Here is a 25,018-nt window from a genome sequence, read left to right as displayed (position 1 = left end):
AGTCATGGAAATCTATTTTAAAATATGCTAAACATATGGAAATGTTCTGCAAGATCATTTGTGATCTGATAGCTGGAAAGAGCTCTTCATAGAGTCTTGATGAAGGTCTGCTGTAATGCTGAAGAGCTGCAACACTCATCCAGCTTCAGCGCTCGGCCTGTAATGATGCTGTGGTTTGACTCGCTCAGATTTTCCTCTAGTCTGGAGTTTCATAATGTGCTGCTCAATAATGAACACACACACACACACATGCACATATATATGCTCACACAAACACACATGCACACAGGGACGCATTCATGCACATGCATACACGCTCACATGCATGCATGCACGCACACAGACACACACTTACACACACAAACACACACTTAGAGATGTACACTCACAAAAAAACACACTTAGAGATGTACACTCACACAATAACAGAAACATACAGGCTCACACACACACACATATATCATATGCTCACATTAAAAACACATGCACACATGCCTGCATTCATGCACATGCAAACACGCTCACACGCATGCACACACACTCACAATCACATGGACATGCATGCACACACACATGTATATATGCTTACACAAATGCACTCAAGCACACACACAAATATGAACTCACTTTATCTCAAGCACATGCATATGCACAAAAACAAAAACACACTTGCACATACAAACACACACAGATACACCCGGAAACACACACACAAACATGAACAAACACACACTTAGAGATGAACACTCACACAAATACACACAATAACACAAACATGCACTTACACACACAAATACACACTTAGAGATGAACACTCACACAAATACACACAATAACACAAACATGCACTTACACACACAAATACACACTTAGAGATGAACACTCACACAAATACACACAATAACACAAACATGCACTTACACACACAAATACACACTTAGAGATGAACACTCACACAAATACACAAACAATAACACAAACATGCACTTACACACACAAACACACAAATACACACACACACACACACACAATAACAGAAACATACACTTGCACACACAAACTTACAGATGTACATTTACAAACACACACACACACACACTCACACACACACACACACACACACACACACACACACACACACACACACACACACACACACACACACACACAAACTTACAGATGTACATTTACAAACACACACACACACACACTCACACACACACACACACACACACGCACACACACACACACACACACACACACACACACACACACACACACACACACAAACTTACAGATGTACACTCACACAAACACACACACACACACATAAACTTGCACATGCATAAACACACACATATGCTCACAAAACCCACGCGCTCATCCACACACACACTTTTTCACTCAAGCACACACACACATGAATACGCAAAAACATACACTTACTCACACAACACACACTTGCATATATGTGCACACAACACATATTCGTGCACTCGCACAAATGAACACACACACACACACACACACACACACACACACGCATGCACGCACTCACAAGCACACTATCACACACAAAACACACTCTCAAACACACACTCGTGAAGTTATCAACAAGAACAGAGGCAGAGCAGTGACCCTACACACACACACGCACACACACACACACACACACAATATAAACAGTGTGTTATGATGTAAACTGCACTCATATTTCTCTGCTTGTGTTTCCATCAGCAGAAGAGGAACCTGAAGCAGAAGCAGAAGCTCCGACTGACGCAGGTACACACACACACACACACACACACACACACACACACACACACACACACACACACACACACACACACTCTCACCTCTCTGTGTTTGAGTTGAGCTTATAATGTCAACAGAATTGACACACCAGTCGTTTCTGTGCTCACTAGACTGTTTACTGTAACAGGGGCTGATTTCCACACACACAACACCAGTCCTTTTTTGAATCTGCCATTATGCTGACACACAGGCATCTGTAGCTCCGCCCTCTTATGAAAAGAGCACAATCTCATTTGCATTTAAAGCGACAGTCACCAAAACACCACTGTTAGGATCAAAGCCTGAAAGGGTCAGTTTCAGAGAGCTTCAGAACATTATCTGTGTGTTATTCTCAGCTCAAACTCAAACACACACACACACTCTAGACACAGCAGAGACGCATTATACATGTATAAAAGGGCAGAATAGGACGCCTTTAAGACTCATACGTTGAATATTTGGTTGATTTTCAGATGTTGATCCACCTGTCGGAGAGCCTGACGTCACTGAAAAAGGTAAAACAGAGGTTCACTGTTCTCCATTATCAGTCCTGATCTACACTAAACCACACTGTGACAGCAGATAAACACGGCTTTATTATCATTACACTCAAACAATACGCTTTTATGAACACAGTAAAACTCAAACAGGCCACGCGGTACTATGATGTTACATAATACCTGGAGATTAAACAGAGAATAACGTTAAAGAGCAGCTCGTATGGGTCTTTGGAAAAATCTCTTATTATCAGACGGTGCTTCAGTGTAAACAGTCTGCATGATAAATAAAAATATACACTCACTGGCCACTTTATTAGGTACACCTTACTAGTACCGGGTTGGACCCCCTTTTGCCTTCAGAACTGCCTTAATCCTTCATGGCAGAGATTCAACAAGCTACTGGAAATATTCCTCAGAGATTCTGCTCCATATTGACATGATAGCATCACACAGTTGCTGCAGATTTGTCAGCTGCACATCCATGAGGCCAATCTCCCGTTCCACCACATCCCAAAGGTGCTCTATTGGATTGAGTTCTGGGGTCTGTGGAGGCCATTTGAGTACATTGTCATGTTCAAGAAACCAGTCTGAGATGATTGGTGCTTTATGACATGGTGCGTTATCCTGCTGGAAGTAGCCATCAGAAGATGGAGACACTGTGCTCATAAAGGGATGGACATGGTCAGAACAATACTCAGGTAGGCTGTGGTGTTGACACCATGCTCAATTGGCGCTAATGGGGCCCAAAGTGTGCCAAGAAAATCTCCCCCACACCATTACACCACCAGCCTGAACCGCTGATACAAGGCAGGATGGATCCATGCTTTCATGTTGTTGAGGCCAAATTCTGAGCCGAGCATCTGAATGTGGCAGCAGAAATGGAGACTCATCAGACCAGGCAACGTTTCTCCAATCTTCTATTGTCCAGTTTTGGTGAGCCTGTGTGAATTGTAGCCTCAGTTTCCTGTTCTTGGCTGACAAGAGTGGCACCCGGTGTGGTCTTCTGCTGCTGTAGCCCATCCGCCTCAATCAGCAGTTTCTGAAATACTCAGAGCAGCCCGTCTGGCAGCAACACCCATGCCACATTCAAAGTCACTTGATTAGAAATTTGCATAAATGAGCAGTTGGACAGGTGTACCTAATATAGTGGCCGGTGAGTGTAGTGTCCTAAAAGAAAGATATGACTTTGAATCATGTTAATGATTCTTTATATTTTGAATGTTAATCCCCACCTCCCACAACATACAAACACTGAAGTGGGTGTTTCCTTTCTGACCAATCAAAACAGAGTTGGCTCAGTTGACCAATCAGAGCAGATTTGGCTTTCTACAGATCAACATGAATGTTAAAGCTAATTTGCATAAACTCCGCCTCCCATAACATGCAATCTCTCTGAAATGGCTGATAATTACTGATACTGAAAGACTTACAGACCTTAAGTTCTGAATTGATTCAAATGAACTGAATACAAATAATTGCAAAATGACTCATCACTCAGTATTATTATCATTTTCCCTGTATCAAATATTTAAGCACACTTAAAGTGCAGGTCATATGGGTCTTTGGTAATTTGTAAAGTTATTATTAAAAAAAAGATTATGATGCATAAAGATTATAAAATGTTGACTCTGAATCGCCTTAAATCGTTTTGTATTTGAATCTTTTGCCTGCTACTGATCTGAAAGTAACTAATTTGCATAATACTTTGCATAAATTACTAATATTAGAATGCATTTAAAGCTGTTGTAGGAGACTCAACACACTTTATAACAACAGACAAGCTGCTCTTTAAATGAGGCTCTTTCAGTGAGATTCAGTGCTGGTTTAGTAGTGTCATGATGTTCACTAATTTAATTAAAATGCATCAACAATATTGTTTAATTGGACACAGACACCATGAGCTCTTTTTTGATGATTCATTTGAAATGTATCTGTAAAAATCTTGTGTGTGTGTTTGTCAGAAATCATCGCAGACGCAGCTGCAGGTGAAGCAAAAGAGGAACCAGAGAAAGCAGATGAAGGTAAAGTGAGAACAGCATTGATTTTCAGTCTGTTTATCTGTCTGGATGCTTGTGTGTTTGAGGGAATGATGGGAATGTTCAAACACACACAAGGACTCTGTTTTAGAGGTAAAATTAATGTATGTGTTCCTTTTAGCTCCGGGAACATACTGTGTGTGTGTGTGTGTTTGTGTGCTGCGTGTGTGTGTGTGCCGCATTTCAGGTTTTCAGATTATTCACATGCATTATAAAAACTGGAAAATATTTTAGTTCTGCTCAGTCCACAGGAATTCGTCAAAAAAAATGCAAATTAAGAATATAAAAATTATCAGACTATCAACACTCATACTGAAAACACACCTGATCGCTAGCTAATATTCTGTTTTAGTTACCATACCGTAATAAAACCCCAGCCCCTACTTAATATATTCAGTTTCAGTTTGAAATGTATTACCATACTGTAATAAAACCCCGCCCCTACTCAATATTCTGTTTTTGTTAGAAGTACATTACCATACTGTAATAAAACCCCGCCCCTACTCAATATTCTGTTTTTGTTAGAAGTACATTACCATACTGTAATAAAACCCCTCCCCTACTCAATATTCTGTTTTTGTTAGAAGTACATTACCATACTGTAATAAAACCCCTCCCCTACTCAATATTCTGTTTTTGTTAGAAGTACATTATCATACCGTAATAAAACCCCGCCCCTACTCAATATTCTGTTTTTGTTAGAAATACATTACCATACCGTAATAAAACCCCGCCCCTACTCAATATTCTGTTTTTGTTAGAAATACATTACCATACCGTAATAAAACCCCGCCCCTACTCAATATTCAGTTTTTGTTAGAAATACATTACCATACCGTAATAAAACCCCGCCCCTACTCAGTATTCTGTTTTTGTTAGAAGTACATTACCATACCGTAATAAAACCCCGCCCCTACTCAATATTCTGTTTTTGTTAGAAGTACATTATCATACCGTAATAAAACCCCGCCCCTACTCAATATTCTGTTTTTGTTAGAAGTACATTATCATACCGTAATAAAACCCCAGCCCCTACTCAATATTCTGTTTTTGTTTGAAGTACATTATCATACCGTAATAAAACCCCGCCCCTACTCAATATTCTGTTTTTGTTTGAAGTACATTATCATACCGTAATAAAACCCCAGCCCCTACTTAATATATTTAGTTTCAGTTTGAAATGTATTACCATACTGTAATAAAACCCCGCCCCTACTCAATATTCTGTTTTTGTTAGAAATACATTACCATACTGTAATAAAACCCCGCCCCTACTCAATATTCTGTTTTTGTTAGAAATACATTACCATACTGTAATAAAACCCCTCCCCTACTCAATATTCTGTTTTTGTTAGAAATACATTACCATACCGTAATAAAACCCCGCCCCTACTCAATATTCAGTTTTTGTTAGAAATACATTACCATACCGTAATAAAACCCCGCCCCTACTCAATATTCTGTTTTTGTTAGAAATACATTACCATACCGTAATAAAACCCCGCCCCTACTCAATATTCTGTTTTTGTTAGAAGTACATTATCATACCGTAATAAAACCCCGCCCCTACTCAATATTCTGTTTTTGTTAGAAATACATTACCATACCGTAATAAAACCCCGCCCCTACTCAATATTCTGTTTTTGTTAGAAGTACATTATCATACCGTAATAAAACCCCGCCCCTACTCAATATTCTGTTTTTGTTTGAAGTACATTATCATACCGTAATAAAACCCCGCCCCTACTCAATATTCTGTTTTTGTTTGAAGTACATTATCATACCGTAATAAAACCCCGCCCCTACTCAATATTCCGTTTTTGTTAGAAATACATTATCATATTGTAATAAAACCCCGCCCCTACTCAATATTCTGTTTTTGTTAGAAGTACATTACCATACTGTAATAAAACCCCGCCCCTACTCAATATTCTGTTTTTGTTAGAAGTACATTACCATACTGTAATAAAACCCCGCCCCTACTCAATATTCTGTTTTGTTAGAAGTACATTACCATACTGTAATAAAACCCCACCCCCTATTCAATATTCTGTTTTTGTTAGAAATACATTACCATACCGTAATAAAACCCCGCCCCTACTCAATATTCTGTTTTTGTTAGAAGTACATTACCATACTGTAATAAAACCCCGCCCCTACTCAATATTCTGTTTTTGTTAGAAGTACATTACCATACTGTAATAAAACCCCACCCCCTATTCAATATTCTGTTTTTGTTAGAAATACATTACCATACCGTAATAAAACCCCGCCCCTACTCAATATTCTGTTTTTGTTAGAAGTACATTACCATACTGTAATAAAACCCCGCCCCTACTCAATATTCCGTTTTTGTTAGAAATACATTATCATACCGTAATAAAACCCCGCCCCTACTCAATATTCCGTTTTTGTTAGAAATACATTATCATATTGTAATAAAACCCCACCCCTACTCAATATTCCGATTTTGTTAGAAATACATTATCATACTGTAATAAAACCCCGCCCCTACTCAATATTCCGATTTTGTTAGAAATACATTATCATACTGTAATAAAACCCCGCCCCTACTCAATATTCTGTTTTTGTTAGAAATACATTATCATACCGTAATAAAACCCCGCCCCTACTCAATATTCCGTTTTTGTTAGAAATACATTATCATGTTGTAAAAAACCCCACCCCTACTCAATATTCCGATTTTGTTAGAAATACATTATCATACTGTAATAAAACCCCGCCCCTACTCAATATTCTGTTTTTGTTAGATATACATTATCATACCGTAATAAAACCCCGCCCCTACTCAATATTCTGTTTTTGTTAGAAATACATTATCATACTGTAATAAAACCCCGCCCCTACTCAATATTCTGATTTTGTTAGAAATACATTACCATACTGTAATAAAACCCCGCGCCTACTCAATATTCTGTTTTTGTTAGAAACACATTATCATACTGTAATAAAACCCCGCCCCTACTCAATATTCTGTTTTTGTTAGAAGTACATTATCATACCGTAATAAAACCCCGCCCCTACTCAATATTCTGTTTTTGTTTGAAGTACATTATCATACCGTAATAAAACCCCGCCCCTACTCAATATTCTGTTTTTGTTTGAAGTACATTATCATACCGTAATAAAACCCCGCCCCTACTCAATATTCCGTTTTTGTTAGAAATACATTATCATATTGTAATAAAACCCCGCCCCTACTCAATATTCTGTTTTTGTTAGAAGTACATTACCATACTGTAATAAAACCCCGCCCCTACTCAATATTCTGTTTTTGTTAGAAGTACATTACCATACTGTAATAAAACCCCGCCCCTACTCAATATTCTGTTTTTGTTAGAAGTACATTACCATACTGTAATAAAACCCCACCCCCTATTCAATATTCTGTTTTTGTTAGAAATACATTATCATACCGTAATAAAACCCCGCCCCTACTCAATATTCTGTTTTTGTTAGAAGTACATTACCATACTGTAATAAAACCCCGCCCCTACTCAATATTCCGTTTTTGTTAGAAATACATTATCATACCGTAATAAAACCCCGCCCCTACTCAATATTCCGTTTTTGTTAGAAATACATTATCATATTGTAACAAAACCCCACCCCTACTCAATATTCCGATTTTGTTAGAAATACATTATCATACTGTAATAAAACCCCGCCCCTACTCAATATTCCGTTTTTGTTAGAAATACATTATCATATTGTAAAAAACCCCACCCCTACTCAATATTCCGATTTTGTTAGAAATACATTATCATACTGTAATAAAACCCCGCCCCTACTCAATATTCCGATTTTGTTAGAAATACATTATCATACTGTAATAAAACCCCGCCCCTACTCAATATTCTGTTTTTGTTAGAAATACATTATCATACCGTAATAAAACCCCGCCCCTACTCAATATTCCGTTTTTGTTAGAAATACATTATCATATTGTAAAAAACCCCGCCCCTACTCAATATTCTGTTTTTGTTAGAAATACATTATCATACTGTAATAAAACCCCGCCCACTACTCAATATTCTGTTTTTGTTAGATATACATTATCATACCGTAATAAAACCCCGCCCCTACTCAATATTCTGTTTTTGTTAGAAATACATTATCATACTGTAATAAAACCCCGCCCCTACTCAATATTCTGATTTTGTTAGAAATACATTACCATACTGTAATAAAACCCCGCGCCTACTCAATATTCTGTTTTTGTTAGAAACACATTATCATACTGTAATAAAACCCCGCCCCTACTCAATATTCTGTTTTTGTTAGAAATACATTATCATACCGTAATAAAACCCCGCCCCTACTCAATATTCCGATTTTGTTAGAAATACATTACCATACTGTAATAAAACCCCGCCCCTACTCAATATTCTGTTTTTGTTAGAAATACATTACCATACTGTAATAAAACCCCGCCCCTACTCAATATTCTGTTTTTGTTAGATATACATTATCATACCGTAATAAAACCCCGCCCCTACTCAATATTCTGTTTTTGTTAGAAATACATTATCATACTGTAATAAAACCCCGCCCCTACTCAATATTCTGATTTTGTTAGAAATACATTACCATACCGTAATAAAACCCCTCCCCTACTCAATATTCTGTTTTTGTTAGAAACACATTACCATACTGTAATAAATCTCTGCCCCTACTCAATATTCATTTTCAGTTAGAAAAGCATTACCATACTGTAACAAAACCCCGCCCCTACTCAATATTCAGTTTTATTCACTGTATTCACTGGTGGTGGATGAGGAGATTCCCCCCTATGTGTAAAGTGATTTGAGTGCCCAGTAAAGCGCTATATAAATGTAAGGAATTATTATTTTTTATTACCATACTGTATTAAAACCCCACCCACTACTCAATATTTTGTTTCAGTTGGAAATACAAAATCATACTATAACCCGCCCCCTACTCAATATTCAGTTTCAGTTGGAAATGTGATATCATCCTGAAATAAAACCCCGCCCACACTGACTTTTATGTTTGAAATGAATGTGACGCATTAGTTTGTAAACACACAGAAACACTGCAGACTGTTGTTCTTTTGCTATTGGAGTATATAATGAGAGAAGTGTGGAAAGAGTGCACCGCAAACACAAACTCACACACTTGTTTTGCTTGTGTTTGTTCTGCAGGTGAAGCTGATGCTGGAGAAGCAGGTGCGTCTCTCATCATCACACACCTGTGGACAATATATATATATATACTGAGCTAACACTCAGCGTTCACACTCACATTTGACATTATGTACTGTATTATATAAATATGTGTATGTGTGTTTTCTTAAAGATTCGGCTGTAGTTGAGGAGGACCTCCTGGTCGCAAAGGAGTCAGTGGATGGTCTGACCGTCACTTCTAAAATATACTTTTACTGTTAGTCTGTGCTTGATATGTTAATAAAAGCGTGTTTATTTCTGCAGTTCATTCAAGAACATTTGATATTTCTGATGCTCTCAATGATGATGAAGGTAAGAGACAGTGTTTTTATTTCATTTCTTGCTGCATTTATCTGATACAGTCACAATTATTTTCAACATTCATAAAAGGCAGATCATATATAAGTTTTGGAAAGATCTCTTATTAGCAGATAGTAGCATAGCTGTGCCTCGGTGTAAACAGTCTGCAGGATAAATAAAGGTATTGTCTATCAAAACAAAGTTTGACTCCGAGTCACTTTAAAAATCATGTTAAATGTTCAAATCCTTGCCTGATCTACATCCACATGGTCTAAATAACTCATCTCATAACCCCGCCACTCGCAAAGATACAAACTCTGAAATGGGTGTTTCCATTTCCTTCTCTAAAAGACCAATCAAAGCAGACTTGGTCAGCTGACCAATCAGAGCAGAGTTAGCTAATGGAAGGGGAAGGGGCGTATAGACCTTAAAGTCACCATGAAACAGGAGTTAAGATTATCATTTAATCCTCTATTGTGATGTACATCTACTTGAAATGGTCTTGATTGGTGCATGATTTTATCCTTTGGGAATGAATTGGATTGTTGAAAGATGGTCATTGCTAAAAAAAAATGAAGGAAGATTGATGAAGGAATGACGGCAAAGCAGAAGCAAAACATGGACTGATAGCCCCACCCTGAACGATTGTTAGTCCCACCCTAAAGACTGATTACTCAGCTTTAAAACACTGATAACCCCACCCAAAAGGACTGATAGCCCCGTCCCAAATGGCTGATAACCCCACCCAAAAGGACTGATAGCCCCGTCCCAAATGGCTGATAGCCCCACCCTAAAAGACTGATAACGGTGCCTTACAACACTGATAACCCCACCCTAAAGAACTTAAAGCCCCACCCCAAATGACTGATAGCCCCGCCCCTGAAAGCCTGATAACATCACCTTAAAGGACTGATAGCCCCGCCCTAAAAGACTGATAATGCTGCCTTATAACACTGATAGCTCCGCCCCAAGGGACTGAAAGCCCCGCCCCAAATGACTGACAGTCCAACAACAAGCACTACTATATACATATAAAAATAAGAAGAGCATGGCGACTTTAAGCACTGAATTGTATTCCCATTTGTTTCTTTGTTCAATTGAGGAGCTACAAACAAATCCAACCGAAATGAAATGTTTCATATGAACCAAACTTTTAAAATGTAAATACTGTCACTTGACAGATAGAGGACAGTGCACAAGACACCAGAGAACAAATCAAGGCTCGACTCGACAGCAGCTCGACTAGTGTTTTCAGTATTGAGCTCTGTTGTGTTATAAATATGATTGTGTATGTTTTGACTATTATAAGTTGATTATAAAACATTAAAATTATACTGCATCATCATTTAATGTTTTAAAGCAACTGTTGTTTTTAAATAATACGCAGACAAATGAGCAAAATGAATGTAATGCGGTTTGGTTATTTAACTTCAGCCCACAGCCCTCAATCAAGTCTGGTTTTGGGCCCTTCATAAGAGAAAGTTTGAGCACCCCTGGCTTAGATGCACTCAAAGCTGTTGTAGGAGACTCAGCACACTTTATAACACCATATGAGCTGCTTTATAACTATCCTCATATTAAACTGAAGCATCATGAGACTCTGAGGCCTGCAGTAATGATGCTGAAAATACAGCTTTACACCACAGACATAAACGCCATCTTGCAGTGTGTTGACTACAGCGCTGTACATCTGTGTTTCTGCTCAATCGTCTGCAGTTTGCTCTTCAGAAGAGGTTTGTTTAATGTGGGAAAGAATCTAAATTATTCCACACGTCTGACGGGTGTTGTGCTGTGAAACTGATCATTAAACACTCATCAGAACTCATGCATGCTCGTAAATACCAGAGATATGCATATTTGATGCATCCCACACACACACACACACACACACACACACACACACACACACACACACACACACACACACACACACACACACGCACACACAAACAGAACTGCATGTCTTGACGGTTACTGAACAGTTGAGTGCTCATATTATTGCATGACTGAACTGGAGTGTGTGTGTGCGTGTGTGTGTGTGTGTGTGTATGTGTGGGTGAGCGAGAGAGATAAAAGTGTGAGTGTATATAATGCGTGTGAGTGTGAATATAGTGTGTATACTGTGAGTATGTGTATATGTATAGTAGGTCTGAGTGTGTGTGTGTGTGTGTGTGTGTGTGTGTGTGTGTGTATAGTGGGTGAGCGTGTATATATTTTTAGTGTGTGTGAGTGTGTGTGTGAACATGTCAGTGTGTGTGTTTGTGTGTGTTTGTGTGTGCATATACATATATATATATATTTATGTGTGTTTGTGTGTGTGTGTGTGTTTATAGTATGTGTATAACATGTGTATGCCTGTATAGTGTGTGTGTGTGTGTGTGTGTAGTATATGTGTTTAGTAAGTGTGTGTGTATAGTGTGTGTGTGTGTGTTTATAGTGTATGTATTTATTAAGTGTGTGTGTATAGTGTGTGTATTATGTGTATAGTGTGTGTACATGTATATATTGTGTGTATTTATATAGTGGGAGAGTGTGTATATATTTTTAGTGTTTGTATGTGTGAACATGAGTATATATATATATATATATATATATATATATATATATATATATATATATATATATATATATATATATATATATATATATATGTGTGTGTGTGTGTGTGTGTGTGTGTGTGTGTGTGTGTGTGTGTGTGTGTGTGTGTGTGATGTATAGTATGTGTATAATGTGTGTATGTCTGTATAGTGTGTGTATTTGTATATACTTATGCATATAGTACGTGTGTGTCTATAGTGTGTGTAGTATGTGTACAGTGTGTGTGCGTATATAATGCATGTGTATGTGTGTGTGTGTGTGTGTGTGTGTATGATTTATAGTATGTGTATAATGTGTGTATGCCTGTATAGTGTGTGTATGTGTTTATACTTATTTATATAGTATGTGTGTGTGTATATAGTGTGAGTGTAGTATGTGTACAGTGTGTGTGCGTATATAATGTGTGTGTGTGTCTGTGCGTATGATCACACAGTTGAATTATTGTTTGTGGAGTGAATCTGTCATATAAAGATGATTCATGATTCAGAAAGTAGAAGCAGAACTTCCAGTTTTCACTCGTGTGTGTGTGTGTGTTATTTATCAATTACACTGAAACACAACTGCTGATCTTTACAAACACACAACTGTACAGAAATCTGCATCTGAGTCAATATTGCAGAGATGTGTGTGTGTGTGTGTGTGTGTGTGTGTGTTTGATTGTTTATTTGCTTGTTTGTGTTTGTATGTTTGTATGTGTGTTTGTTTTTTATTTGTGTCAACGTTTGTTTGATTGCTTGCTTGTTTAATTGTTTGTTTGTTTATTTGCTTGTGCGTTTGTTTGTTTGTTTGTGTGTGTTTGTTTTTTGTTTGTGTGTGTTTGTAAGTGTGTTTGTTTGTACATGTTTGTTTGTGTGTTTGTTTGTAAGTTTTTTGTTTGTGTGTGTTAGTTTTTTGTTTGTACATTTGTTTATTTATTTGTGTGTGTGTTTGTTTTTTGTTTGTTTGTTGTTCATGTGTGTGTGTTTTTGTTTGCATATGTTTGTTTGTAATTGTGTTTGTTTGTAAGTTTTTTGTTTGCGTGTGTTAGTTTTTTGTTTGTACATTTGTTTATTTATTTGTGTTTGTGTTTGTTTGTTTTTGTTTGTGTGTGTGTGTTAGTTTTTTTGTTTGTACATTTGTTTATTTATTTGTGTTTGTTTTTTGTTTGTGTGCGTGTGTGCGTGTGTGTGTGTGTTAGTTTTTTTGTTTGTACATTTGTTTATTTATTTGTGTTTGTGTGTTTTGTTTGCTTGTTTCTGTGTTTGTTTATTTATTGTAAAGTTTTATTGTGTTTATGCATTTGTTTGTTTGTTTGTTTGTTTACAGATGCTGTTCAGCACAGCGCAGGTCAAGAGAAAGGTAAAGCACATATTAATAAACACACTAATATTAATGAAGGTTTAGAGTCGATACACTCTGAAAAGTGAAGAATAACAATAAACAATATTTGTTAAACCTAAAGAGATATTTTTCCAGATTACTGTGATAAATTAAGCTGGGAATATTACAATTTTAGTTGAAAAAAGTTAGAGTAAGTTGATTCAATGTTTTAAAAGAAAACATCAAAGCATGTAAAAAATATGCAAATAGCCAAAATGATGATGATGAAAAATGTAATTAGTTGATGATCATAACGAGAATTTATTTAAACAGAAATGATTGAAAAAATGATCAAATTATGAATTTTGAGTTTAGTAGACTGACACACATTAATAATAATAATAATAATAATAATAATAATAATAATAATAATAATTATTATTATTATTATTATTATTATTATTAATATTATTATTATTTAAAAATAAAATAAAGAAACAATGAAGACATTAAATGAAGATTTAAAGACTCCTGAATGTTTTCCAGGTCTGTGAAGTAGATCCTGATATTACTGTACAGAGCTTGTCGTAGCATGCTTGGAGTAATTAATTAAGTCATTTTCTCTGTGTGTTGTTACAGCCCGCAGCGCCGGAGCGGTTTCTGGCTCAAACGGTATCAGCATTCATTATGTTTTTTTATTTGTTTTATGTGTTATTTTTAAGTGTTTGTGAAAGAGTTTGCATGCATGATCCTTCACTTTTACTGTGCTTTAGGCAAAAATATGAACAGTCCATTAATACCAGAACTGAACAGAGTGATGACTTAAACAGCAGAATAATAATAACTTAATAACTAATTAACAAACGCTAACATCAGCAAAAGAAAAAGCTATACACATAACTATGTTTATACTAGAGTTCTTTCTGGTTCTTGAATATCCTCTTCACCCTTGTGTATTACTCCGCCCACTGACAGCAGATCAATAAACTCACTACAGTTTGACAAATATTGCAGCTGTTGGACATCATGTACTTTTGAGGCTTTTTAGGTGAGATTGTAGTTGTTTAGATTGTAACTGTGCAGTTTATTTATAAGGACAGTGCCTATTTTAAATAATTATGATTTCGGAGATTCAGCCCATCGGCATCCATCAGCCTGTTATACTGAGCAGAGCAAAGACGGCTGACGCTCCGCCACAAGATGGTGACAGAGACCACATAATAAGTGCTTAGGGAGAAAAACTCAGCATAATTTCTAACTACAGCTGATCAAATCATTATAGAACAGATAAGTGACACTTAAAGTCGATCTCTTTTTTTGTATGCTGTAGTGCTGTATTTATACCAGAGTAATCTGCTAGTGTTTGCTCTGCTTTGGCTTTTTTTCAGGGTTAATTATTGTGATATCCTGATTGCAACAGAGAAATACTGGGAGATCTCTGTAGACTGAAGGCATTTCATGCTGTTCAGCCTTATAATCTTAAAATGTGAGCAAAATCAGCTGTTTTGTCATCAGTTTAGACATTACGCTAGAGAATCATTCATACACTAGCTCTACAGTGACGTTGTTGAGTTAGTAATGGTTTCTGCTGGCCTGACGTCAGCTGCAGATGTGAATGAATGGCGGAAGAAAGTAGTTCCTCTTACAAAAGGGTTTTTAGACTCTCTGTGTTTGACTTTCTTTTTTATATACACGATTATGCCGTTGAACTGTTGTATAAATGCAATATCACACTCGTAGCAGTGTGAATATGACTGTTTATCGGCACTGGTGGGACATTAATGCACACCTTCCACCAGTGCCAATATACAGCCTTATCGCACTGCTACGAGTGTGATATTGCCTATATATAAAACATCTCAGTCACTCACTCACTCACTCTCCTTCGGCTTGATCCCTTATTTACCAGGGGTTGCCACAGCAGAATAAACCATCATCTACTCTGGCATATGTTTTACAGAGCTGATGCCCTTTCAGCCACATCCCCCCCCCCCCCCCCCCCCCCCCCACACACACACTAGGACTATTTAAGTTGATTCAATTTGTTTCATTTTCTTTATTCAAAACCCTCTAACTAATGTCATATTATATATGTGTGTGCGAGTGTGTGAGTATGTGTGTATGAGTGTGTTTATGAGTGTGTGGATGTGCATGTGTGTGTGCTGAACCTCAGACTATTGATAAGCCGCTCTGAGATCATCACTGGAGCAGAAGCACATCCTTCCTGACATGATAATAAACATTATCAGGCTAAATCTTATCTTATCAGGCAAAATGATGACGCTCAAAAACTGAGTTATCAGATCAAATCTCTAAATGATGAAGTCTAATAAAAAGGAGATTACAAACGTGTCTGAAAACAAAGTCAAAATAGACGCAATAAATCATCATAATGACACTGCATTATCACTAAATGTGTTCTGACAAAAGGATGAGATCATTTAGTTTTATTTCATAATTCAACTCCTCATAATTGACTCATATTTTCTCTGTTATTATCATTGCTATGTCATAATTGTGAGATTTATATCATAAATATAATTTACCGGAGCATGCTACATTGTCCGTATACACTCACATATACAGTTGAGGGTAAAACTATTCATCCCCCCTGTGCTGTAAACCTGTTATTTCTAAAACGATTAGTTGCCTTTACTTAAAATAGTGAGTACTGCAATTTGGATGTTTATCGGCACTGGTGGGACATTAACGCACGCCTTCCACCAGTACCGATATACAGCCTTATCGCACTGCTACGAGTGTGATATTGCCTATATTTAAAACATCTCAGTCACTCACTCTCCTTCGGCTTGGTCCCTTATTTACCAGGTGTAGCCTTAAAGTAAATGAATAATGGGCATATTTATAAAAATTAAGTCAAGTTAACTTCACAGTTGCAAGGTACAATGGGTTTATTCACTTTAAGCAAGTACCTGCTTATTTTAGAGTGTGATTTTTTTCTTTCTTTCTCAAATATTTCCCAAATGTTTACCAGATTCAGGAATTTCTCACAGTATTTCCTCTAATATTTTTTCTTCTGGTGAAAGTCTTATTTGTTTTATTTCGGCTAGAATTAAAGCAGTTTTTAAATGTTTTAAACCTATTATAAGGTCAATATTATTAGCCCCCTTTCAGCAATATTAGTTTTGGATTGTCTCCAGAATAAACCACTGTTATACAATGACTTGCCTAATTACCCTAACTTTACCCTAATTAACCTTTAAATGTGACTTTAAGCTGAATACTAGTGTCTTGAAGAATATCTAGTCTAATATTATTTACTGTCATCATAACAATGAGAAAAGAGATCAGTTATTAGAGATGAGTTATTAAACTATTATGATTAGAAATGTGTTGAAATAATCAGCTCTCTGCTAAACCACATTTTTTAAAGAATTAAAATTAAACAGGAGGGCAAATAATTCTGTCTTCATCTGTATACAGTAGTCAACATTTAAAGTGGATCAAAACATTTATCAAAGTTGTCCTAAAATTATTCAACTACATTTATTTTTAGGACAATATTAAACACTTTTTTGATCTTCTTCAAATGTTGACTCGCCTGAATATGTCTGTGCAGTGATGCTGCCCTCTGCTGGACTACTGCACTGCTGCACCCACAGTAGAAGAGGAGTCTGTGTTTCTGAGTTGTAATAAATGCAGGGTTCTACACAATTCCTTCATGTTATCATAACACAAATCAATTAAGTTAACTTCATAATTTGTACAAATTTAATCCTTGTGTGCTGTTGGGTCATTTTCATCCACTCTGGGGGGGTTTTGAATCTTCATTTGGCCACAACTTTCTCTGTGTTTCAGCAAAATGCAATGATTTTTGCTGACAAATCTTATTTTGACACATATTTCGGGAAAATACTTTGGAATTTGTCAAAAACTCAACATACCCTAGAAATACCCTACCTAAATACCCTAAATATCTTAGCAACCTTCCAGAACCCCCAACAACAACCAACATAGAAACTCTCTAGCAACCTCCTAAAATCCCACAACCACTACTTACATGACAACACGCTAGCCATAACCTAAAAACGACTACCTACACAATAAAAACCTTAGCAATCCCCCAGATCCCCCACAACTACCTACATAGCAACACTCTAGCAACCACACAAAATCCCCAACCACTACCTACATAGCAACACCCTAGCAACCACCCAGAATCTCCCAATAAGTACCTATAATGCAATACCCTAGCAACCATCCAGAATCCCCAACCACTACCTACATAGCAACACCTTAGCAACCATCTAGAATCCCCCAATAAGTACCTACATATCAACACCCTAGCAACCCACCCAGAATCCCCAACCATTTCCTACATAGCAACACCCTAGCAACCACCTACAATCCCCAACCACTACCTACATAGCAACACCCTAGCAACCACCCAGAATCCCCAATTACTACCTACATAGCAACACCCTAGCAACCACCCAGAATCCCTAATTACTACCTTCATAGCAACATCCTAGCAACCTCCCAGAACACTCCAACAACTACTTGCATAGCAACACCCTAGCAACCCAGAAGGCCTTAGTAACCCTCTAAAACTCAAGAACAGCTACTTAACATTCTATGAACCACAAAGAATCTCATCATGATTACCTACATAGCAACACTCTAGCAACGCCCCAGCTCACTGGAGCAGCCAGATGTGACTGACCTGCTGTGTTGTGTTGTTGTGTTCAGACAGCGGATCTGGGACAGTTGTCGGTGTGGTCTGCGGGATCGCAGTAGCAGCTGTTGGAGCCATAACCGGATACTTCACCTACCAGAAGAAGAAACTCTGCTTCAAGGCCCAGAGAGGTGTGTGCATCTAGAAGACATTCAGATGAGAATCAGTCAAATACAGTCATAATTGTAAACAGATTGTTTATACATGTGAGGTGTGTAAATCAGGAGCGCACAACCCTGTTCCTGGAGGATCCACCTTGCTGCAGAGTTCAGCTGCAACCCTGAACCACTCCTTCAGATCCTACTTAGGCTCATACCTGCCAACATTTGTCTCTGAAAATCTGGGAGAAGGGGGATGGGGGGGGGGGGGTTGTGATGAGTGGCGGGAGATGTCTAGGTGTCAGGGGTGAGGTGTCTGAATAACACAGCTAAGTAACTGTATATGCACCGGGTTTTAGGCAGCTGCTGCGATCGGATATTATACCAAAGTTGGCGATCCGGGGGTGTTATAGACTGTACCAAAAAGCTGACTGGGTGGGGGGAGTGGAGGGATTGGGTTTGGTGGGGAGTGAAATTAAGGGAGTTTTCCGGGAGAATTAACAAAACGGGAGGGTGGCGGGCGAGGGGTCTGAAATTCTGGAGACTTCCGGGAGAAACATCGGGAGTATTGGCAGGTATGCTTAGGCCCGGTCCACATGGATATGGGCCTTTTTATAAAGTGTGTATAGTGTTTCCTCACTTTTGACTGTAAAAAAATTCCGTCCACATGAAAAAAACACATGTTTGTGATGCATGTTAAAGCACGCTGAACCAACAGGGGGCGATAATGACAATTTTATACTGGGTTCACATTAAACAGAGGATTATGTATTTGCACGAGTAAACTGCATACAAGTCAATGCAAACATGAGGAAAGTTGCAGATTTCAGTCCCACGGTGTGAACAATGCGGAAGACTCGATGCGTTTGCTTATATGCAACTTATGTGTCGTTCATTTGAGTATTTTATTTCGCAAAAATACTTAATTCTTCATTTAGTGTGAAGCATAGAAGTGTCATTATTATCTCTTATATATATATATATATATATATCACAAATGCATGATCACAAATGACAATACATCCTCCCATAATAGAGAGAGCTGTTTGTTTCCCACTCATGTAAAAATCTAATTAAGCTAATCAAGTTAATTAAGTAATTTTATAGACAGCTGATAAATTAAAATACCTTTTTGCATGTCATTGTAATATATCAGATTTGTATAGGAGATTAGGCTAAATATTATTGTGATTGGTTTTAGGTTTGTCAATTTATTTTCAGTGTGGAGGGAAAAAGGATTGACCAAGGCAAACGAACAAGTCAATTGTTTATTATTCACACAAGTCATAACTTGGGAAACACTTGATACTACATGGTATATTTATATAATGCATCATGGGCTGGGGCGGTAGGTAGGTGTCTCATCACAGCAAGAGGGTCGCTGGTTCGAGCCTAGGCTGGGTCAGTTGGTGTTTCTGTGTGGAGTTTGCATGTTCTCCCCATGTTGGCGTGGGTTTCCTGCTCTGGTTTCCCCCACAGTTTAAACACATGCGCTATAGGGGAATTGATCAAATAAATTGGCTTCAATGTGTATGTGTGTGAATGAGAGTGTATGGGTGTTTCCCAGTGATGGGTTGCAGCTGGAAGGGCATCCACTGTGTAAAGCATATGCTGGATAAGTTGGCGGTTCATTCTGCTGTGGTGACCCCAGATTAATGAATGAATGATGCATCATACTATTGTAGTTCAGCCGCAAGTTACGTTGTTGTTTGGGAAACACACCTCAGGTTGTCTAATTGGTGTCAGACAATGGTGTTGAGTTTGTTAAGAAAACCTGTGGGGGGATAACAATACCATATATGCTCATGTGTTATGCTTTCAGATACTACTTTTCAAAAACAGGCAGTAAAGCACATATGCTGGCGTTCTGAATGAAATCATCATCTTTACAGTTAGCTATGTTTGATGCTGCTAGTAGCACACAAAAACCACACAGTTCACATGTAGAGTAATCAAAAACTCATTCATTCTGATGCATTTGAGCTGTGCCATAGTTAATTGCATCGCAGCATGTTTTCAGTCTTTACAGTTTAATTCATTCAAACAAACATCTGTCTCATAATTAGTGTAAGCCAGTCAGTGTGTTAATGAGAACATGTGCTTTCTCCTCAGGTGATCTAGAGAGTGCCAAACAAGAGAACGGCACACAGAGTGACCCACAGGGTGAGTCGTTCATGGATTATTCTCACTCAATATTATTATATTAATATGCCATTGGATAGCGGCATAAACTAGTGCTTTGCAGCTGGTGGATCTTCCCCCTGCAGGGGCAAACATCAAACTCAAGTCAATGGATACACCTAACCATGAAACTACATGCAGAATAAAAACAACTCATAAAATGGATGACAAACACTTCCTAAAACACCCCACACATAGCAACCATCAATAATATCCTATCCTAGGAGCCACAAAGAAGTCCCAGGCTACCTATCAAAGCATTAGCCACCACCTAGAGCCCCTAACAGCTACCTAACAACACTATCAACAACCCAACTTCCTCTAACAACTTACTAGCTAGCAATGCCAGATCATAAACATTTTGGTATCCTAGCAACCACATAGAGCACCTTCCTACAACTAAATTAGCAACACCCTAGCAATCACCAGAAACCCTTTAGAACTGCCTGTTATTGTTTGGGAAGCAAAAAGAACCCCCTGGCAACATAGTTACCATTAAAAACCACTTAACAACAAGCTTGCAACCACCCAGAACACCCTAACAACTACCTAGAAACACCCTAGCAACTACCCCAAACCTCTTAATAACTAACTAGCAACAGCCAAGCAACTGCTCAGAACCATCTTAATTACCTGGTAATGTTTGGGAAGCAGAAAGACCTCTTAGTAACACTCTGGTTACCATCTAAAAATCCCTTAACAACTACATAGCAACACCCTAACAACCACTCAGAGCCCTCTAACAACTAACTAGCAACACTCTACCCACAATCCCCTAAGAACAACTTATCAGTATTTGGGGTATAACAAATAACCACCTTGCAACACTCTAGAAAAATCACAACAATTACCTAGCAACCACTCTGTACCACCTAACATCTACCCTAAATTAAAAAAAATAGCTAGTAACACCCTAGCAACCAAAGAACCTTTCTAAAATACGCAACTACGCAAAGACCAACATCTAATCAGCAACACCCTAACCATAATCATCTAATAACAATCTATCAGTCTGTAGAGACACCCTTAGCAACACCCTAGTAACCACCTGAACCCCTTGGCAACTACCTAGCAACACCCTTGTAACCACCTAAAACCCCTTGGCAACTACCTAGCAACAGCCTTGTAACCACCTAAAACCCCTTGGCAACTACCTAGCAACACCATAGTACTGCTCCAAGTATCTAACAACTACCTTAAACCCCAATAACTAACTAGCAACACCCTAGCAACCACACAAAACCCAACAACTAACTAGCAACAACCTAATCACAATCCTCTGATAACAACCTGTCAGTGTGTCGAGAAACCCTTAGCTAAACCATAGTAACCACCAAGAAACACCAACAAATACCTAGCAACTACCCCAAATCCTTAGAAATTAACTAGCAACAGCCTTGCAACCACTTGGCAACTACCTAGCAACACCCTAGTAACCACCCCCCCCCCCCCAACAAATACCTAGCATCACCCTAACCATGATCCTCATATAACAACCTATGAACAAATCCTTGGCAACATCCTAGTAACCACCTGAAACCCCATGGCAACTACCTAGCAACACCATAGTACCGCCCCAACAAGTACCTAACAACTACCCCAAACCTTTAAAAACAAACTAGCAACACCTTAGCAACCACACAAAACCCATCAACTAACTAGCAACAACCTAATCACAATCCTCTGATAACGACCTGTCAGTGTATGGAAAAACCCTTAGCGAAACCATAGTAACGATCAAGAAACCCAAACAAATACCTAGCAACCACCCTAAATCCTTAAAAATCAACTATCAACAGCCTTGCAATCCCTTGGCAACTACCTAGCAACACCCTAGTAACCACCAAGAACACCCCCCCCCCCCCCCCCCCAAAAAAAAGAAAAACACCTAGCATCACCCTAACCATGATCCTCTAATAACAACCTATGAATAAATCCTCAGCAACACCATAGTATCACCATAGTACCATATCTGTTGGTGTCACAGTGGCGCAGTGGGTTGAACAATCGCCTCACAGCAAGAAGGTCGCTGGTTCGAGCCTTGGCTGGGTCAGCTGGTGTTTCTGTGTGGAGTTTGCATGTTCTCCCTGTGTTGGCGTGGGTTTCCTCCGGTTTCCCCCACAGTCCAAACATGCGCTGTAGGTTAATTGGGTGAGCTAAATTGTCCATAGTGTATGTGTGTGAATGAGTGTGTATGGATGTTTCCCAGTGACGGGTTGCAACTGGAAGGGCATTTGCTGCGTAAAACATATGCTGGATAAGTTAGCAGTCCATACCACTGTGGCAACCCCAGTTTAATAAAGGGACTAAGCTGACAAGAAAATTGATGAGTAAATGAATGAATGAATATTTGTATTATTATTCTGAACAATGTCTGGTTTGTGTGTGATTATCTGCAGTTTTAAGTACTCTACTGGACTCCTCTTCATAACCGGAGCGCTGAGCTGAAGATACTGTGAACTGATTTACATTGATCTGTGGAGGATCAAGATGAAGACGAAGATACACGCACACACACATGCACACGTACACACACACGCACACGCACACACACACGCACACACACACTTTCTGCTTCGACATCAGTTCTCCACAGACTGTAGGACTGTTCTTGATTTTTCTGAATGTAATTTCACTTTGTTTGATTGGGATGCAATGTGTGTGTGTTCGTACTTGTTTATGTGGTTTGCGAGGACACTAATGTGTATAATGACATGGGTATGACATAGTTGTACTCTATTGCAGTGCTTTATGAGGACGTCTATACAGGGTTTTCGACATTCAACATTTGTCTGTTTTTTTTGTAAAGGTTAGGGCCATATATTAAGCAATTCCTTTCCTGTATAAAAGAGTCCCTGTAAAGCATATATACAAGCACCTGTGTCTCTCTCGGTGTGCATGTGTACTTACTTGTTTATGTGGTTTACAAGGACACTAATGTTTATAATGACACGGGTATGACATAGTTGTACTCTATTGCAGTGCTTTATGGGGACATGTCGTGTTTCCTTACAATTCAAAACTGTTAAAAATCATACTTTACAGGATTTTTTACATTCAAATTGTGCTAGTTTTAGGGTTAGGGCCACATAATATGTGATTTTTACTGTATAAAATGCATTACGCCTATGAAGAGTCCCTGTAAACTGTGTATACAAGTGTGTGTGCACTGTGAAAAATATCCGTTAGTGGACAGTTTGCAAATTTTGTGTTTATTTGTGGTTGTGAATTGCATTATGGGATGTTGATCTCTGCTCTGTCCACTTTTAATGTTGAATATTTAACTCTACAGTTTAACAAAGTGACTTTTGTTGACATTTTAGTGGTTTGAAATAATACAAGAAATAATATCTAGAGAAATAAGCCTGTAAAATAACAGGAAATGTTTATTACAAGGTTTTTGTAACTCCAACCCAGAAAATATATCACTTTACACAATTAGAATTGTTCATAAATCACTTTTTCACACTTTTCAAGGTTGAAAGTTGTTGTGAAGAAAGATCGAGACCCCATAATGCAATGCAAAAGCAGAAATACACAGGGGAAAATAAAAACATGAATCACAAAATATGGAAAACGGCTAATTTACGGATATTGTTTTACAGTGTGTGTAATTAGACAGTAATCCTTTCGGGAGAGGCATTTAATTTCATTGCTTTAAGAAAGTGTAATCTTCTTGCTGTATCATTAATCAATGTCAAATTGTTCATCATTCATAAAGCAGATTTCACAACATGGAAACGATTGAGTCTGAGGTAATCACATTCATAGGAGTTTTTCCTGTTTTTTTAATTATGTAAATATGTTACGTTTGAATAAAGGGTTGGTTAAATTTAAATGACGATGTATGCATTTACTTGCTCACAGTTTCAAAGCATACATGAAATTAAACAATCCATCTATAGATTTAGGAAATAAACTGAAAAATTCTCTGTAATTTTGGGTGTTTTAAATGTTAAATGTGTTTATTCTATTGAGCTATGAAAACATTTCTTTCAAATTTCAAATAAAATGACAAATGTTTTTATTTTCTGTGATTGAATATTGATTTCTCAACTCTGAAGTTAAATATACACTCACCGGCCACTTTCTGTGACACTTTGTGCCAAGAAAATCTCCCCCACACCATTACACCACCAGCCTGAACCGCTGATACAAGGCAGGATGGATCCATGCTTTCATGTTGTTGAGGCCAAATTCTGAGCCGACCATCCGAATGTGGCAGCAGAAATGGAGACTCATCAGACCAGGCAACGTTTCTCCAATCTTCTATTGTCCAGCCTTTGCGAATTGTAGCCTCCGTTTCCAC

At 38.0% G+C, this 25,018-nt stretch overlaps 1 protein-coding gene across 3 annotated transcripts in view; it reads left to right on the top strand.

Moving 5' to 3' along the window:
- Positions 1-24,547, top strand: part of si:ch211-39i22.1 (fibrous sheath CABYR-binding protein) — a 46,104-nt gene extending 21,557 nt beyond the window's left edge. For 2 of the 3 annotated variants that reach the window (XM_056466011.1, XM_056466009.1), the window contains exons 4-14: positions 1,738-1,782; positions 2,268-2,309; positions 4,256-4,315; positions 9,517-9,540; positions 9,671-9,721; positions 9,802-9,849; positions 13,741-13,773; positions 14,374-14,406; positions 18,445-18,561; positions 20,641-20,691; positions 23,109-24,547. In XM_056466011.1, the coding sequence (XP_056321986.1) occupies positions 1,738-1,782; positions 2,268-2,309; positions 4,256-4,315; positions 9,517-9,540; positions 9,671-9,721; positions 9,802-9,849; positions 13,741-13,773; positions 14,374-14,406; positions 18,445-18,561; positions 20,641-20,691; positions 23,109-23,140 (536 nt within the window). In that variant the 3' untranslated portion in view covers positions 23,141-24,547. The remainder of the gene's footprint in view (positions 1-1,737; positions 1,783-2,267; positions 2,310-4,255; positions 4,316-9,516; positions 9,541-9,670; positions 9,722-9,801; positions 9,850-13,740; positions 13,774-14,373; positions 14,407-18,444; positions 18,562-20,640; positions 20,692-23,108) is intronic. The other variant, XM_056466010.1, reaches the window with a different exon arrangement.
- Positions 24,548-25,018: the final 471 nt, after the last annotated feature.

Source organism: Danio aesculapii, chromosome 9 (genome assembly GCF_903798145.1).
Source record: "Danio aesculapii chromosome 9, fDanAes4.1, whole genome shotgun sequence".
Lineage (NCBI taxonomy): Eukaryota > Metazoa > Chordata > Actinopteri > Cypriniformes > Danionidae > Danio > Danio aesculapii.
This window is presented reverse-complemented; position numbering and strand designations above follow the sequence as displayed.